The sequence below is a fragment of the Penicillium atrosanguineum genome (assembly GCF_028827265.1).
Source record: "Penicillium atrosanguineum strain IBT 20685 chromosome Unknown utg000006l_segment0_segment0, whole genome shotgun sequence".
Classification (NCBI taxonomy): domain Eukaryota; kingdom Fungi; phylum Ascomycota; class Eurotiomycetes; order Eurotiales; family Aspergillaceae; genus Penicillium; species Penicillium atrosanguineum.
The window spans coordinates 106,553-124,118 of NW_026623138.1; the positions used below are offsets into that span (position 1 = coordinate 106,553).

Consider the following 17,566-nt stretch of genomic DNA (forward strand, 5'->3'; position numbering starts at 1 on the left):
ATCAAATATAGCGTCAGAAGCATGCGTAATCCTCGGCGCTAGCGTCCTCAACTTTTATTGTGGAGTATGGTAAGGGATTGGACGCCTCCCGGCAGTGCGGCATTGAGCTTAGAGGTGGGGCCTGCCAAGTCCAGTCAAGCTTTCCTCCTGTGATGATCAGTAACTGTGCGAGATCATAAGGATCAAGGGGCGCCATTTTAATCGTTTCCGATCGTGACACTAGATGTTGATCCGTTGGCACAAAAAGCACGGAGAAACAGGGGGTTGTGCCTGGCTCCCTCCCCAACTGTCAGGGGTGGTCCCGCAACTCGAGAATTGAGGGGCTCGATTAATTTCCGCGCAACTCGTGCCTTGATGTTGCCAAACCTATGTGTGAGTATGTTTTGGCCCTTCCACTCAGAGCGACTGTGTGTATTCTGTGTTATCTGTGGGTCGGATGGGCGCTTCTGAAGGTAGATCAGAATCGGATTCGAAACGAGTGACGAACGGGGATGACGCGTATTCGTATTTCACATTCGCTTGGAGATCATGGCTTCATTGTATCCTAAATTAGCAGCTAAACTAAATTAGATTATGAATCCCTCAGTTCCTTTATTGGGCCCACGAAGATATGATACGACTATAGGATTGGCTAAAATGCCTTGAGCGAGCTGGAACCCGAAAATATTTATTTCGGCCTGAATAGGCATGGCGCGGAAACAAACCACTCCCTATCTTGAGAATTATAGTGGTGAAACGCACGACATAATAGATGCAGTTGCGGCTTGAGGTGTCATGAATACCTCGGAAGCATACAAAATTTTCTTCATGAAGATAGAGATAGAACAGGCATCTACCCAATTCATTACAGTTTTCACCACATTCCTTGATTCATGATACAGTATTAGGGGTAATACGCAGTGCCTCAGTCAAGACAACCTCCGCCCGCCTCCTGCGGAGTCTGGGAGTGGTTGTGCGGAAATTTATATCAACTGATTAAGAGATAGCTACCTACACCCAGGCATGTGAATCTTCCAAGGTCCTAAAGCCAGCAATGGTATCATTTGGGATTGTACACCTCCGAGATAACATTGGGAATAGCAAGACTCACTTCGCACGTCATATTTGTGATATTTGATTTAATACCTAGAATCTGAAAACCGGGGGCCGGGGGGTAGGTAAGAAACAATTATAATTCCATTGTCCCGCTTCTCCGGCCAATTTATTACCGGGATCGGCCTCGTGCGACCCACAATCTCGGAGTTTACAAGGAAAGCTCCTTGGTGTAACTTGGTGTATCTTCGTAGTTGTTCAATGGAGCCCTATCGGCTCGGTTTCAGGCACGTTGCTCCGAGGTATGTTTCTCGGAAGGGTATAATTGCCCCTTGACTGTCCCACACGCAGAAAAAAAAGGAGATATACACAATAGAGGTATGCTGTGTTGAAAATAGAAAATTTTGATATTAAACTCGTATAGCCTGTAAAGCCTCGAAAGGACCGTAATAAATGCTGCTTGGGCATTCATTTAAAACAATACATTCCAACCCCCAGACTGTAAGCCCCTCCGAGAATTTCATCCAAGTTGTAATCAGATACTTTCAGGGTCTCCACCGGAAAGCTGGATTACGCCAGTCCAAATCTTGAATCTGTTTCTGCGAGAGACCTGAGAGAGCATCGTTGATGTCGATGTGACTACGTCTCCGATTGTCCCACGCCATCCAAATCCATAGCCCAGCGCCAAGAACCAGAGTTGTGGTCGCTGTTGCGAGGTTCAATCCGTTACCGATATGATAGTTAGGCCCGTCGAAGGGCAGAAACGACCATGTTGAAATCAGCCCGCCAACATTGCCGAACATGACGGTCGTTCCAATGGCAGATGATCTTGCAGTGTCCGACACGACATTGGCGGAGGAATTGGCGTTGCAAAGAGCACCAAAGGCAAAAGCACCACTTGCGATAATAAATGTAGCTCCATAGCGAACCATATTGTCTTCACTAGCTAGGAACATGATATAACCGGTAATCATCAGCGGGGGGCTGATGATGAAGAAGATTAATCGATGATCAAACCGCCAGCTTAAGTATGGAAACAGGACAGTGAAGAAAGCGCCGACAATGTACGGTGGAACCGTGTGAAGTTGCTGTGAGACAACGGTGGCATCCGGGTAAATCGTTTGAACGATCGTGGGCGCAAAAAATGCGAGTCCCTGAACGGTAATGTTGTTGAGCAAGAATATGAACGCAGTAAGGAGCGTCACCGGACTGAAAATGCCACGTAGGGTCTTGGGAACATCCAACTTGTCAAGAACTTCGGTAGTGCCCACTCGTTCAGATTTGACTCGAGCAATAGCCAAATCCTTTTCCTCCTGCGTGAGCCAGCGTGCGGTCTCAGGGCGATCGGTCAGGGTAAAGAATGCGACGAGAGCTACTCCGATGGTGATTATTCCTTCGATTGCGAAGAGCATACGCCAACTGCGAAGACCTCCAAAATTATCAAGGGTGAGAATGCCAGAAGCTAAAAGACCACCAAATGCCCCGGCAAGCGGTGCCATGACGATGTACAAGGACAGGCGAAAGGCGAGCTGGAAAGTTTATTAGGGAGCGACTTTTCGGGCTGGAGACAAGTGTGTGTACTTCACTGCGACGATACCAACGACTGAGATAGTAAGCGATACCCGGCATGAGGCCAGCTTCGAACATCCCTAGAAGAAATCGCACACCAGACGCACTGTGAATATTCTTCACAAATGCCGTAGCCACAGAACAAATGCCGAACCCAAGAGTAACTGCCGGCAAGAACCACCCAGGTCCAATCCACTTGCATGCAATCTAGAAAACATCAGCAATGCCTCCACCGTATTTAGCAGCAAGACCGTAAATCACATTACTGGGGATTTCGAAAATAATGTAAGCAACGAAGAATATGGATAGCACTGCGTTATAGTCGTAGTCGATCAATCCTAGGTCTTTATTGAAACCGGCCAATTTTGCGTTTCCTATGGCACCTAGTAAGCAAGACATGGACCGATAGGAAATGGAAGAAAGCCTTCAAGCGACACACCAATGTTGGCTCGATCAATGAAGCAAAAGAGATACATGAGAGCGACGGTTGGTACAATATACAGGTCGATCTTCAAGCGAAGCCGAGATTCAGCGGCCCGGTCAAATTCTACCAAGGCATGACCATACTGATCGGTTGCCAGATGACCACGCTCGGCAGCATCATGTGCAATATCAGTCATGAAAACTTCCTTATGCTGTGTGTCACATTTCTCATCCGCGGCGGACTCGGTGTTAGCTGATAGAGCAGCCATATGCTTTGGAGCCTGACAACAAGTGAGGAATAAGGACTGGAAAATCAGTGGGCTGATCGAATCGGGAGGTTGTGTCACTCGAAAGAGGGTCCCCTAAGTGCCTTTATAGTCAAAGTCATCTCATAACAGCCAAAATTTGCTCGGAAACCCCGAGAAGAAAAGAAATCCGGGGTTGCGGGGAAATTGACGAGAGACAGGGGGTCAATTCTCGGCTCCTAGTGCGCCTTTTCCGGGGATCAATTTGCCGTTGCCAAGAAAGGCGGAAGTCTCGCCCCTTCGAAAGTGAAATGGGGAATCGCTTGGCACCCATGGGCCGTTGCTGGCAGAGGCATCTTTTCCATAGACAGCGGTCCAGGATGGCAAAGAAGTTCACGAATGGATCCCCATGAACATCGACTTTGCACATGATGTTGAATGTGCTTCCAAATCCCAGTGGATGGACCAAATGGTAATTCATTCAAGTCATTGCCAAGTCCGGACCTATACAGTGGAGAAGTTGCTCACGTCGAAAGAAACGCGTATCCATGATTCATCGCGGAAATTGCTTTTCCTCTTGCTTCAAAGCCCAGGCGGTTACAATATCCTCGGCTTTACCTCGCCCAAGCGAGGGCGCGGTAGTCGCGATCGCATTCGTTGCAGGCCAAAAGTGCCGACAACTCCAGCCGATAAAGTCTGGGCAAAGCCACGAGCCATTTCAGTCAGCCAGTCCTCAGGTTATCACCGAGTCGCTTTGAGCGCAGGACGACTGCCAAGCTGTGTCTTGGCGTTACGCGAGGGTCCGAGGGTTGTTGAGGAGCATCGGAAGCCGTTCGGATCGAGGCATTAGATTCCGTCACTGATTGGCCAAGACACGGGTCAGCTTGTTGTGCGACGGAAGGTAGCTGTGAGATGGTGTGGAGAAAGAGACAAATCTTGAACAATACACACTAACCTGTATTCTGGCCGCCAGAGAGAGGTCATTCGAAGCGAAAATTCGAGCTCATATGGAAGCGAAAGCATTCATAGATCTCTTCAACCATGGATAGATCGTAACAAATACTATGAACAAGCAGAGATCTCCTTGCTCATCTTGTGTACGCGCAGGAACTGTGGATAATGGAGACGCGGTCACGTTCACGTGACCCTCGGATATACGGTACCGGATGTAAACGGATATCCCGGATCAATGATCTCAGTACAGAAAGAAACCAGGATCACGATCAATCCCGAGATTACCCTTTACAGTGGAAGTTCTCGGATATGGGTGAATCCTCAAGTTCCCCCAAAGCGGGCTGGCGTATTCCCAAGGCCTGCCAGGAGTGCCGCAAGCGCAAGATCCGCTGCAACGGCCTAAACCCGTGAGATCACTCTAGCCGCTCCCTAGGCAGCGTCACTAACGCCCCCCAAGTTGCCAAACCTGCGAAAAACGGAATACATCGTGCATTTACAGAGATGTTACCAGGCATCGCAGGAAGAAACATGAGTACCAAGAGTCTCGTCGCGTGAGTGAACCCCCTGGGGTTTCTCCTGGCTCGGTCCAGCATTCTACTCAGCAAAGTTCTGTCATGCGTAATATTCCCAATAGTGTGAGCGCGACGCACATGGCGTCGCCCTCGTGTCAAATGCAGCTCTATTATGGACCCACATCGCATTTTGCTCTCATGCAACATGTTTATCGGGATCTCATCTCCAATCCTATTGCCCAGTCGGAACCCTCAGGCGGAGTTGATGAAGCTGGAGCCGGCCTGGATCTCTTCAGTTTTCGCCGCATCTTTTTCGGATCACCGGATACTCATGAAGGCTCGAAGGCATCGACATTGGGGGATGTCCCAGTGATGTTTCTACCATATGAGTTGGCCACATTGTTTCTTTCGCGATTCCTGACGACTCTTTATCATATGATGCCACATCGACCCAAGTCATGGTGGGAGCTGGGCCTGGAAGAGCTCTACAATCCAGCGCCCTCAGTCCATCCTGATACTTTAACTCAAGCCCTCTTACTACTTGCCTTGGGGACAGGTTCCCTTGGGACCGAGTATTTTGCTTGGGGCGATGTGCTACTAGACCGTGTCAAGGCATCGCTCACATATTTTGATGACGTTGTGAACCTCCAAATGATTCAGATATCTCTACTCATGATAAGTCGTCCCTCTTGCCTAACCCGTGTTCGAATATTGTGCTGAGCAACCCGCACGCAAATTTCCAGAACGAACAGGGTCGACCGAACCAGGCTTTCTTGTGTCTTGGCACTGCTTCTCGGAAGGCTCTTTCTGCTGGTTTACACAAGGATGTTCCTTATGACAATGCGCAAACGCCTGAGAATATCGAAGAACGCAGAGTTACATTCTGGTCTATGTATGTCTATGAAACGTAAGTATTCACACTAAAAACCTCAAAATATCTTGGCTCACCTGGCTCTCAAGGTGGTTTTGTTTTCACGCGGGCCGTCCCAGCTCGTTGTCCCTTAAAGACTTTGCCATTGAATGCCCAAAGGACTCTTTCCTCCGACTCTTGGTTCAACTCTGTAAGGCGATATCTCGGTCTACCAATGAAATTTACGGTGAGCACCACGAGTCTTTACTCCATATGTGGCGGGTAGCGCGCTCCATCTCGGATGACCTTCGTGAGCTTCAACCACCCATGCAGCATGCCTTTGGTTTCGGCCTGGATGCCGAAGTTCATGGGGGGAGTACCGGTGTAAAACAAATCATTTTCACGACTTGTGAGTGAACATTTCTTTTTCTTTTTAACATCTTCATACTAACATGTGGAAGTGTACTACCATACTCTTCTGTTAACGTTTCGTCCTTTTTTAATCTTCCGCGGTCATTGGAAACGCGATATGAAGGCATCATTCCACCACCCTGGTGGTGTCACATCTAATCGCCCGACGGAGATACCATCTTGGCTCAACGAAGCCTGTAAACATGCCCTTACAGCAGCGCGACAGACAATCCACCATCTTTGTGACGCATCTCGTACTAATGATTATGTCAAGGTAATGGCATTCTGTCCAATTATAAACCATTTGGTCACATTCTAACTTGTGTCAGCAACTGCGATACCATGGTTACTTCATCGCCAGTTCATCTTTCAGTTTGATATTTGATTTCCTGCACGATCCTAGTGCAGCATCGAGTCACCTTCCTTGGGTATATGCCTCGTTGCAGAATCTGTCGTCTATGCGAGATGGGGATCCAATAACAAGCACTATTTCCGCCATCCAAACAGTGTTACGGAATATCAGCCCAACTTACGAGTGGATACCATACCCTAGGCCTGCCAACAAATTTTCGAGTGAAACCGGCGAAGAAACGGCCGGATCTCTGGCAATTGGCATTTCAGGTAGCCAACATGAGACGCTTAATGAACATGCCTTTTCCCCTAACGCCTTGTTCGGCTCAACGTCGAATTTACCTCCATCTCAATGGACTCTTCCGCAACTTGAAGGGCCAGAGACTGGTAGATCTGGTGAGTCCAGTGAGGATCTTCTTGATCTCACTCAATCTGACATGGGGTGGAACTTTGACTTCTCTACAATGGATCTGGAGGCCTTTTTCTCCGTGTACCAGTCGGCCGATGCCTCGTTTCCTTGAGGAGATGAGTCTGGTAGACTGAATCCGTTCTTTTCATGCTTTTCACTTCTGGCAAAATTTCTCCTTGAATAAATACGTGTTTTCGTGGCCACTTTTGCTCAGGAGAGCTATAATCAATCTTGGTAGGTGGCTTCTCCTTTTTCTTTCTAATTGTGCGGTCAGGAGGACACGTTCCTCATTGAATGTTCTGCATGCTCAAAGCCTTTCACCTACATGGCAAAACCGTTTCAGCGATCCCTCAAGGCAAATTAGCCCCAGATAAATAGAAGATGGAAATTCATCTAGTGGTCTCTAGAGTTTCATTCACATCAGTGGTCGAATGGAAAGTTTTGAGGAAAGACACCTGGGAACTTGAAATAAAATACGAGAAGCAAGATAGGTGTAGGGGGGTAAGGGAAAATGAATGCCCCTGTGCTAAATTTTGAACGATAGCCGGGTAGTTCGAACTCTCAAATTCTATTTTTTGGAAGGCTCTAGTGTAGGCAATCTTCTAGAACGATCTCGTCAGCTCGGACCGAAAGCTCAGCATTACTAATTAAGACCTACAGGATTGCCTGTCAATTGGCCTATACGGAAATATCTTTTGCCTCTCACCCGACGACTTGCAGAATTTTAAGCCATATTCGAGACGGGCCGACGAATCTCAAGTGAAAGCATTTGATTGGTCAACAATAGGATTGGACGTTGCAAAGCCGAAGGGCTGGAGAAGATAGTGCCGTGTTATCTCTCAAGTTTACCCACCTAGGAGGATAACCCCTGTAATAAAATCCACCGCAGCGAATCATCGTATGGAGCTAAGAAATTACTATCACTCTTAACAGGTATGATCATACGGATATACGTGAATATGAGCTCCACCCGGCCACATTTCGGCAATCCGGATATAGCATTCCGCTGGTTGCTCTCCCTAGCTATGAAACGAAGGAATCGCTCATATATTAGTACATGGGCCTCCCGAGTGGATGATTCGTACCAAAAAAAAACCTTTTAAAGGCTGTCGTTCATTGAATCATATCAGTCAAACTGGTTTGATACCGCCTAAAATTGTGTGATCGCGATGGAGACTCCATCATCCGGCACGGTCACTCCAGACGATGTGGAAAATGGGGTTGGGAATATTCAAAAGCGTCTAACAGTGACTTTCCGTGACCTCAATGTTAGAGTAACGGCACCCGATGCCGCACTCGGAAGCACACTGTGGTCAGATATCGATCCTCGTCAGCTTGGCGGCTTGTTCCATCGAACCAAAATGGCGAAAAGGGTAAGATTCAGGAGGAACAAGAATGGCAAAAAGATCAAGATAATAATAATGGTGACTATAGACAATTCTGAAAGATGTGTCTGGTCAAGTGAAACCAGGAGAGATGGTAAGCTCCGAGTTGATTTTCCCACTGACATCTTCATGGCTAATAAATGAAGCTCCTCGTCCTCGGGCGGCCCGGATCAGGCTGCACTTCGCTTCTGCGGGTTTTGTCTAATGATCGAGATACTTTTGATGAAGTTATCGGTGACACTCGTTACGGAAGCATGGATCACATAGCTGCAAAAAGGTTCCGCCAGCAAATCATGTTCAACAACGAAGGTGTGTCATACTGAAGTAGTTCTGGAAGCTCATTGCTCACCAATACCAGATGATCTCCACTTTCCTACCCTTACTGTGAACCGAACTATGAAGTTTGCCCTCCGAAACAAAATTCCCAATGAGCGGCCAGAGGAGGTAGCAGATCCCAATCATTACGTGCTGGAGAAGCGAAACGAAATTCTCGACTCCTTGGGAATCGGACACACAAAGAAGACCAAGGTTGGAAATGAATTTATTCGCGGTGTTTCTGGAGGTGAACGGAAGCGTGTTTCTTTGGCCGAGGTCCTGGCTGGACAGGTAAGTTTGGACCTTTTCATCGATTGTCGAGACTGGAACTCATCTGTGGAACATAGAGCCCGGTTCAAATGTGGGACAATCCCACACGTGGATTGGATTCGAAAGCCGCGTTGGAGTTTGCTCGCATGCTTCGACGTGAGGCAGATCAAAACGAAAAGACCATCGTTACGACAACTTACCAAGCAGGCAATGGCATCTACGACCAATTCGACAAGGTTCTTGTTCTGGCTGAGGGCAAGGTGACGTACTACGGCCCTCGTAGTATGGCAAAGGGTTATTTTGAGTCGCTGGGTTTCATCTGTCCCAAAGGTGCCAACGTTGCGGACTATCTCACTTCGGTCACTGTCCTCACCGAGAGGATCGTTCGCCCAGGATGGGAAGAAAAAGTCCCCAACACCCCTGAGGAGTTCGAAGCTCTCTATCATGGAAGCCCTGTCTATACCACTCAAATGGATGCCATGGAATTACCGGAGAAGTTATCTCACGAAACGGATGATCTGAAGATCGCCGTGGCAGCCGAAAAGAGAAAGCAACATCTTCCTCGTGCGCAAAGTGTTTACACAGCTGGACTCTGGAAACAGGTTGCCTCCTGCACTGTTCGCCAGTTCCAAATCATGTGGGGTGACAAGTTTTCACTGATTGTCAAGGTAGCTTCCGCGATTATCCAGGCTCTGGTATGTGGATCGCTCTTTTACAACCTCCCGGATGACAGCTCCTCGATTTTCTTGCGCCCGGGAGTTCTTTTCTTCCCCGTCCTCTACTTCCTGCTCGAGTCAATGTCCGAAACCACTGCATCGTTCATGGGGCGGCCCATTCTGTCTCGTCAGAAGCGATTTGGGTTTTACCGACCGACAGCATTCTGCATTGCCAACGCGATTACAGATGTTCCTGTTGTAATGATTCAAGTGACCAGCTTTTCTCTAATACTGTACTTCATGGCGACTTTGCAGATGGACGCCGGTCGGTTTTTCACATTCTGGATCATCATCATTATTCAAACGCTTTGCTTCATTCAGCTTTTCCGGACCGTTGGGGCCGTTTGCAAAACGTTTGGAAATGCCTCCAAAATATCCGGCCTTCTTTCTACTATATTCTTTGTCTACGGAGGTAGAACCTATCAAGTCCTTCGCTTACCTGAGAAACCTGCTGATCAAGACTTCGATAGGTTACCTGATCCCCTTCCACAAAATGCACGTGTGGTTCCGTTGGATTTTCTACCTGAATCCCGGAGCATACGCTTTCGAAGCTCTTATGGCAAATGAATTTGTTGGACGTGAATTCAAATGCATCGAGCCCGACTACATTCCTTACGGTGAAGGCTATCCAAGCTCTGCATCTCCATACCGAGGGTGTTCTGTTCTTGGGAGCAACGAAGATGGAATTATTGATGGCGCGGCTTACATACGGGAACAGTACAGTTACTCTTACCATCACATCTGGCGCAGCTTCGGTATTATTGCTGGATTGTGGATATTCTTTATCGGCTTGACTTCACTCGGCTTTGAGCTACGAAACAGCCAGGCCGGCTCTTCTGTCCTACTTTACAAGCGCGGCGGGAAGGCCAAGCGTCAAAATGATAAAGAAAAGGCAGTGAGCCAAAGCACTACGGAGTTGGGTCTGCTTTCGGGCTCAGTCAAGCATTCAACGTTTACCTGGAACAATCTTGATTATGTTGTACCGTTCAATGGAGAAAAAAAGCAGCTTCTCGATAAAGTCTTTGGCTTTGTAAAGCCGGGATGTCTGGTTGCTCTGATGGGAGCTTCGGGCGCGGGGAAAACGACGTGAGCAGGATCAGGTCTCCGCATTCTTTAACTGGTACTAACTATGACAATTGCAGACTGCTGGATGTTCTGGCCCAGCGAAAGGATGCTGGCGAAATAATCGGATCCATCCTCATCGATGGACGGCCGCAAGGTATAAGCTTCCAGCGTACAACTGGTTATTGTGAGCAGGTCGACGTGCACGAGTCGACCGCAACCGTCAGAGAAGCACTCGTTTTCTCCGCCCTGCTCCGTCAACCTTCGCATGTCTCGGAAGAACAGAAGATTGACTACGTTGACCATATCATCAATCTACTGGAGCTTGGTGATATCAGTGACGCCCTCATTGGAGGTGAGTTTACAGAATTGAAATCCAAGTTCCTTTACTGACAATCACAAGTCCCTGGAGCAGGCCTCAGTATTGAGCAACGGAAGCGTGTGACCCTGGGTGTTGAGCTTGTGGCGAAGCCTACTCTGCTTTTTCTGGATGAGCCAACCTCAGGCCTCGACGGACAGAGTGCATACAATATTGTTAGATTTTTGAGAAAGCTTGTGGATGGTGGACAAGCCATTCTGGTAGGTTCAGGCCATGGCGTAAGCAACCTATAATACTGACTAAGCGCAGTGTACGATTCATCAACCTTCTGCTGTTTTGTTCGATTCATTTGATGGTCTTCTCTTGCTCGCCAAGGGCGGCAAGATGACATACTTTGGAGAAAGTGAGTCACAATTAAGATGAGCTGTTCGTTTGACCGCTAACACAATATCACAGCCGGAAAAGATTCAAGCAAAATTCTGGGATACTTCGAACGAAATGGTGCTCCCTGCCCAGCGGACGCGAACCCAGCTGAACATATTATCGATGTGGTTCAAGGTGCTGCGATTGAAAAGGTCGACTGGGTTGATGTTTGGCAGAATTCTGATGAGCGCAGAATTGCGCTTCAGGAGCTGGAAGCTCTCAATGAGTCTGGTCGAGCCGATCCTAATTACGTGGAGGACACTGCGGATTACGCCACCTCGCACTGGTTTCAGTTCACGATGGTCACCAAACGCCTCACTGTTCAAATTTGGAGATCACCGGTAGGTCATATGAAGATAGTCTTTTTTTAGTTAGATCATCGAGCTAACATCTGGCAGGATTACATGTGGAATAAGATCATTCTTCACATCTTCGCGGCATTGTTCAGCGGATTCACATTCTGGAAGATTGGCGATGGCACTTTTTCTCTCCAGTTACGACTCTTTGCTATCTTCAATTTCATTTTCGTTGCTCCGGGCTGTATCAATCAGATGCAGCCTTTCTTCTTGCATAATCGAGATATCTTCGAGACTCGCGAAAAGAAGGTTAGTCTATTCTCTTTTTGAGGGTAGCAAACATGCAACTAACAATTTGGTTTCCAAAAGTCCAAAACCTATCATTGGATTGCTTTTATCGGAGCTCAAACAGTCAGCGAGATCCCATACCTGATCATCTGCGCCACCCTTTACTTCTTGTGCTTCTACTTCACAGCGGGCTTCCAAAGCCTCCCCAGCATTTCCGGTCATTTCTATCTCCAAATGATATGTAAGTCAGGCGATAATTCTAATATTCTTTCTAGTGATGGTTACAAATATTAATTTGTGTTGCAGTCTATGAGTTTTTGTACACGTCCATTGGTCAGGCCATTGCAGCATATGCACCAAACGAGTATTTCGCTGCTGTCATGAATCCTGTCTTGATCGGAGCTGGCTTGATCAGTTTCTGTGGTGTGGTTGTTCCATACAGTCAAATGCAAGCATTCTGGCGCTACTGGATTTATTATCTCGACCCTTTTACCTATCTCGTTGGGGGCTTGCTTGGAGAAGTCCTTTGGGATGTCAAAGTCCAATGCGAGCCATCCGAATACGTCCAATTCAGTGCACCCTCTGGACAGACCTGCGGGGCATACATGGCAGATTTCCTCGCATCTCAGGCTGGTTATCTGCTAGATTCAGATGCCACAGGAACATGCTCTTTCTGCCAGTACTCCCAGGGTGCTGACTACGCCAAGTCCTTTAACTTACGTGAAAAGTATTACTCATGGAGAGATGTAAGATTCCACAGTCATTTCAACCCTGAGAGAATTTCGAACAGACAGACTAACCTGGTACTCTAGACTGGTATTACGGCACTCTTTTGCATCTCGTCATACGCCTTGGTTTTCCTAATGATGAAACTTCGCAGCAAGAAGACCAAGAGCGCTCGGTCTGAATAAGCAAGCCTCTATCTAAGATTAGCTGCCTTGTCCTGGTCTTTCGTGGAAACTAATCTTGTTCTTTTTCATTGGTTGTGCCGGCAGTCTACAATACTGTCAAGCATTTGGCTGTCGATATTTCTTTCCGGCTGTTCGTGCGCTTTTTTGCCTACTTCGCTCTCATGGAGGTGATTGTTCCTGTTTTTTTTTTAAGAAGGTTGCATTATCTCGGATTATCTTTCCTTCCATTTAAATAGATATAAGAATTCCCACAATTAATATCCTTTCTTAGGCTTCCTTCATTGACGCTTTCGAGTAATTTGGCATGGGTTATGAAGTCATCGCAAGAAAGACAAGTATAGGTGAATCGCTTGACGCTCAGGATACGTGCACGCTCTTGAGATAGAACCAACTTCAAACATACGTCTTACGATCACTCTTGTATCTTCAGAAGGTAGCATCTGCCAGATTTGTGTCAAAGTGAGCATCAATGAATGGGACAATAGCAGATCCGAAATCGGTGGTGTCCAACGCGTCCTGGGCGACCGTCGGGAGGGACTCCCAGGCGATTAATGGCTGCGTACCCCCAACAGTGCTTGTCAAGCCGCACTGGTGATCAACTGGCCAGACACTATAGTATCTGATCAATGCAGCCGTACCATCCAGGGTATATCCGTTTGTGCTGCAATCCCAGCCACCATGGGCAGACGGGCATACAGCAACGACGTTGTCAGCCGTCGTGCTCGTCGAGTCCGAAAGCCAGACAATCACACCTTCCCAGTCATGGCGGTGACCAAGCCCATCTGATGGCTCATCCTTCGGCATGTACCAGGCATACATCAACGCGTAGTAATCGCCAGAGCTGGTACCCCGGACGTAAATTTGGCCAGTGCTGCTACTGCAGTCGCCATCGGAAGCACCAGTAGTGGCCAGACCGGCGCTAATATTGTTAGCGCCGGAGTCATTGTTGTCTTAACAGATACCTACTTGGTATTTCCCTCTGCGTCTACCGCTGGGAATGGAACACAGCCATTGACAACGTATAGGTAGGGCTGATAGGCAAGATAAGCATCGCCGACGGTCCCGGAAGGAACAGTCTGGTCGAATCCCACGATCTCATCAGAGCCAATAGTTCCTCGGCGCGACAAAGTGGGTTGAGCGATTGCCAAAGGCAGGGTCGAAAGGGCCAAGAGGCACGCAAAGACTTGAGCAACTATGATCATCGTGGGTTCTGTACAATTCTTGATTCGCCTGTAAGATCAGGTTTCACGTCTTGATTCATTAACCGACCCCTACGCATTTACGCTAGATGCTTATAGACTCGACACATTTTCCCAGATTCAACCGTTTACTATGTGTAAGCCAGTGAGAGGAACTGTTTTGCACATGCTCTTCTTAGCCATCAGGGCCCGCTGTCGAGGTTGTATGCCGAGGACTTTTCATTCATTTGATCATCTGGCCATATATTTAAATAGGCACATATATGGATGACACCAATTTCCACCAATCAAGGAAGACAGGTAAGCAAGTCACTCAATTTATTGAGAACCACCGCTTGCACTGTGGCATTAGCGTCACCCTTGGTGTCAGCCATTCCTACAGACACGCTAGCGTAGCAGCCAGACTTCAACGAAACCTCAAGCTCACTGGGGAGACGCGAGCTACCACATGTTGTTACGTCGTCCGGTGTGATAAGAGGCAACGCAACATGAATGCGCGAGAAGATGAAGGAAAAGCCATCTGCCACGATGCAATCAGAGGAAACAGATTTGTAATTGACATTGAGCCAGACCTATCATATAAACTTCATTAGCAGACAGGAACCGTCCATGGTAGTGAATACGTACATCGTCTGGTAGATACGGCGTTCCCGAAGCAACCAAAGCATCAGCCAGGTTAAGCGAAAGGTCAGCATATACCTGACTGTAGGCTGGGAAAGTCGATGATGCGTTCCAGGCTGTTTGGGAGCCCGTTGCTCCGGAGAAGGCGATCGCTGGGATTCCTGCATTGTGCGCTGCATAAGTAGCAGCCCCCACAGTCCCGGAGAGCAAAACCTCCAAGCCGATGTTGTTGCCAACCTAGAATACTAAGCAAAAAATCCCACTGCCCTATTACTTCAGACTCACATTGGGGCCAGTAACAGCAAGATCTGGAGCGCCGTCAAATAATTTAGGGCCGATGGAGTTGATTCCATATTTCATCGATGTTGCCGGATAAGAGTTGACATAGTTAAGATGAGGCTCCGACGCATTGTATCCGATAGCCGGACTGCCAGATGGACAGCTATTGAATTCGCACGGTTCAGTGAGGGCAGTCGGGGTCTTTTGAGATGAGCCTGCAGCGATCACGCGTACGATCAGTAGGGTGTAGTAAATGAGGAGCAGGTGAGGCATGTAACTGACCAGTTCCACTCTCGTCTTCGGCAGGCGCCGAGACGACAACTGAATGGCCTCCATCTGTCAGTGTCTGGAAAAGGGTGCGAATGTTAACCTCGGCCCAGCCGTCGTCATTGGATGAGATAATGTTGATCGCGCTGGCAGGCCCGAAGGCAAGGGATGCCACAAGGGCGGTGGCTGGGTTGACGCGCATGGTGGAATGAAGTGCAAGGTGTGTCGTCTTAATAACTGCGACTCGTTACTTAGATATCCTCATGTCATAGATGTTTATATACCCGTGGGACGGGTCTGACGGCTTCCAATGTTCCACGGTTCTACGATTTCCCGTGATGGCGATCATCTCCCGATCTTAGGGAGACATCACGACAGGGCGCGTTATAAGCGACCCCGCAAAAGGAATAGCTCGGATGGTCACGGCTCCGTTCCTGCACACGATTCTTGACTTATGCAGCTGCCATCCAACAGAAATGTCAGGGGTTGCCATGTGGTCGATCATTCCGACTGTTGGGCTCCACCTCGCAATATTCCGTCTTTTAGCCGACACTATTTAGATTGCCCCAAGACGGCATGGTTGCTTCGCCTCGGTGTGCACCGGTCCAAGCTTTGCGATTGTGGGCTAGACCTCGGGCAATCCGAACATTCTAATTTTACTCAAGTGCTGAAATTATTAGGTATCCCTAAATTGTCACCACACATGGATTGTGAAAGGAATTTTCAGTCCCTAGGGTGGCGCACAAGCGCACCGGAGGTCCGATTTTAATATTTATCTTGGATGAAAGGCGCAAGATATTACATTTCGCATTATCTGGGTACCCAGCTTAGGCAGCTTTGGAGATGCTTGGATTGAGGGAATACGTTAACACTGGATTGGAAATACGTGACCAGTGAAAATTGTTGAAAACGTGAAAATGAGCGCGAAGAGAAGATCTTTGCTCTTGATAGGAGCAAATCTTCCAAGGTTGACTCTATCAATTTGTAAGGTCTATTTTCAGGTCTTCGCGCATCGCAACTGAAGAACCTCGCAACCTCGGACATCCGATAAAATTTGAACTACCTTGGTACTTGCCTAACACAAGTGGGAATTCCACGACTAAGTGGCCACCTACAGTGTCTACCCCGTTTGAAACTATCACCCAGGTCAAGCTCGCTTCGCTAGTTACTTCACTAGTAAAGCTTGTTCCACATGATCCCGTTGACATCCCAAGTCCTCCCGTAGGCTCACGCTAGCGAGGCCACACTGTGAGGGTTGACACCAGGTCAACAAGTGCCACAAATTTCTGCAAGCGCGCACTTTGCCTGGGACACGGGAGCCGTGGAGCTGTTGATGCCATTGCCCAAACATCTCCAGCGATTAGCATCTATCGACGGCCAAGGATCTCACCGATGATTGAACATATGTGGAGCCTAGAATGCAGCCGATCTAACTCGGCCAGTACAGACTAAATGGAAGCAAACACCGGACACTTGGTGAAGTGACGCCGTGAAGAGCTACGGTGTCGCCTTTAAAGTCAGCACCGGGATGATTGAGTCCTTTTCAAAATAATTATATGCCCCGCTGAGGCCGGACATCACACCCTGGTCATAATCCAGAAGTAGGAAAGCCTGACAAGAGCAGGCCGTCACTCCAAAACTTAAAGCGCGGCCTCGAAAATTGGGGTTTCACATCGTTGTCATTTCCTCATTTGGATCATAAAGACTGCAACCAGAGTAAAGAAATAGCAAGCTAGAGCTAGCGAGAAGGGCACAGGTATTTCCACATCGCTGACATGGTTGTGCACCCTGAATACCAGAGAAAAGGACTTGGAGATGTGATCTTGAAGTCTATGCTCCGGAAAATCAACCAGGAAGCTCCTTCCGATGGCAAACCGTACATTTCACTGTTCTCGGATGAGGCTGGACGACGGTTGTATCAAAAGAATGGATTCAAGAACTCGGCGCCCGGTGAATTGGGCATGGTTCTCAAATCATAGCAAGGTAAGAACAATGCAAAGCATGACGAGAGTATACGGTCCTGTTTCTCTTACATAGTCTGACATTCATCACCATTCTCTATTTTGCACCTCTACTTCATCACTGTGCAAGTTGACTCGGGCTCGATTTCTGGAGGCCCCATGTCATCCTGATCGAGTGTGGAGAGATCCGTCCGTTGCCATCGAACGGAGCGGGATTCCGAGTCAGCAACCTGGGGCACTGGGATTGATGCCGGCTCTCCTCAAACATTAAAGGCAACGGTGAGGTATATCGGCACTTCGATGGGCAGAGGCCCTGCATTACGACCCCTCTGACTCTAAAAAGTTCGCTTCGTTCGAATTCCCCAACACCGAAGAGAATCCCATCGCGTCGGGAAAACAACCTGCGGCGGAAACCCCCTGTACAGGGGTTGTATCCAATCGGAACGCGACAAACACGACTAAAGCAGGATCTATGTCCTCCTCCTTCTTATTATGGAG

At 48.1% G+C, this 17,566-nt stretch overlaps 6 protein-coding genes across 6 annotated transcripts; 3 read left to right on the plus strand and 3 right to left on the minus strand.

Moving 5' to 3' along the window:
• Positions 1-1,577: 1,577 nt before the first annotated feature.
• N7443_007140 (putative MFS transporter) lies at positions 1,578-3,293 on the minus strand (the record flags this gene model as incomplete). The annotated part of the gene is made up of 4 exons (XM_056887196.1): positions 1,578-2,561; positions 2,614-2,808; positions 2,863-2,984; positions 3,041-3,293. The coding sequence occupies 4 exons, from the start codon at positions 3,291-3,293 to the stop codon at positions 1,578-1,580; spliced, it is 1,554 nt and encodes a 517-aa protein (XP_056738887.1).
• A 1,182-nt stretch (positions 3,294-4,475) lies between these two features.
• On the plus strand, positions 4,476-6,868 carry N7443_007141 (Zn(II)2Cys6 transcription factor; the record flags this gene model as incomplete). Its single annotated transcript, XM_056887197.1, has 6 exons — positions 4,476-4,630; positions 4,681-5,374; positions 5,416-5,642; positions 5,696-5,994; positions 6,047-6,270; positions 6,326-6,868. Coding segments are annotated over 6 exons (2,142 nt in total), but the record flags the coding sequence as incomplete, so codon positions are not given.
• A 1,057-nt stretch (positions 6,869-7,925) lies between these two features.
• On the plus strand, positions 7,926-12,741 carry N7443_007142 (putative ABC multidrug transporter; the record flags this gene model as incomplete). The annotated part of the gene is made up of 14 exons (XM_056887198.1): positions 7,926-8,129; positions 8,191-8,235; positions 8,288-8,450; positions 8,500-8,747; positions 8,804-9,854; positions 9,913-10,528; positions 10,585-10,859; positions 10,908-11,083; positions 11,133-11,226; positions 11,280-11,587; positions 11,645-11,851; positions 11,912-12,071; positions 12,137-12,576; positions 12,643-12,741. 14 exons carry the CDS (start codon positions 7,926-7,928, stop codon positions 12,739-12,741), a joined length of 4,086 nt encoding a protein of 1,361 aa, XP_056738889.1.
• A 426-nt stretch (positions 12,742-13,167) lies between these two features.
• N7443_007143 (NPP1 family protein) lies at positions 13,168-13,943 on the minus strand (the record flags this gene model as incomplete). Its single annotated transcript, XM_056887199.1, has 2 exons — positions 13,168-13,691; positions 13,748-13,943. 2 exons carry the CDS (start codon positions 13,941-13,943, stop codon positions 13,168-13,170), a joined length of 720 nt encoding a protein of 239 aa, XP_056738890.1.
• A 1,078-nt stretch (positions 13,944-15,021) lies between these two features.
• N7443_007144 (uncharacterized protein) lies at positions 15,022-15,309 on the minus strand (the record flags this gene model as incomplete). The annotated part of the gene is made up of 1 exon (XM_056887200.1): positions 15,022-15,309. The coding sequence occupies one exon, from the start codon at positions 15,307-15,309 to the stop codon at positions 15,022-15,024; it is 288 nt and encodes a 95-aa protein (XP_056738891.1).
• A 1,573-nt stretch (positions 15,310-16,882) lies between these two features.
• N7443_007145 (GNAT family N-acetyltransferase) lies at positions 16,883-17,086 on the plus strand (the record flags this gene model as incomplete). Its single annotated transcript, XM_056887201.1, has 1 exon — positions 16,883-17,086. The coding sequence occupies one exon, from the start codon at positions 16,883-16,885 to the stop codon at positions 17,084-17,086; it is 204 nt and encodes a 67-aa protein (XP_056738892.1).
• Between the last annotated feature and the right edge of the window lie 480 nt (positions 17,087-17,566).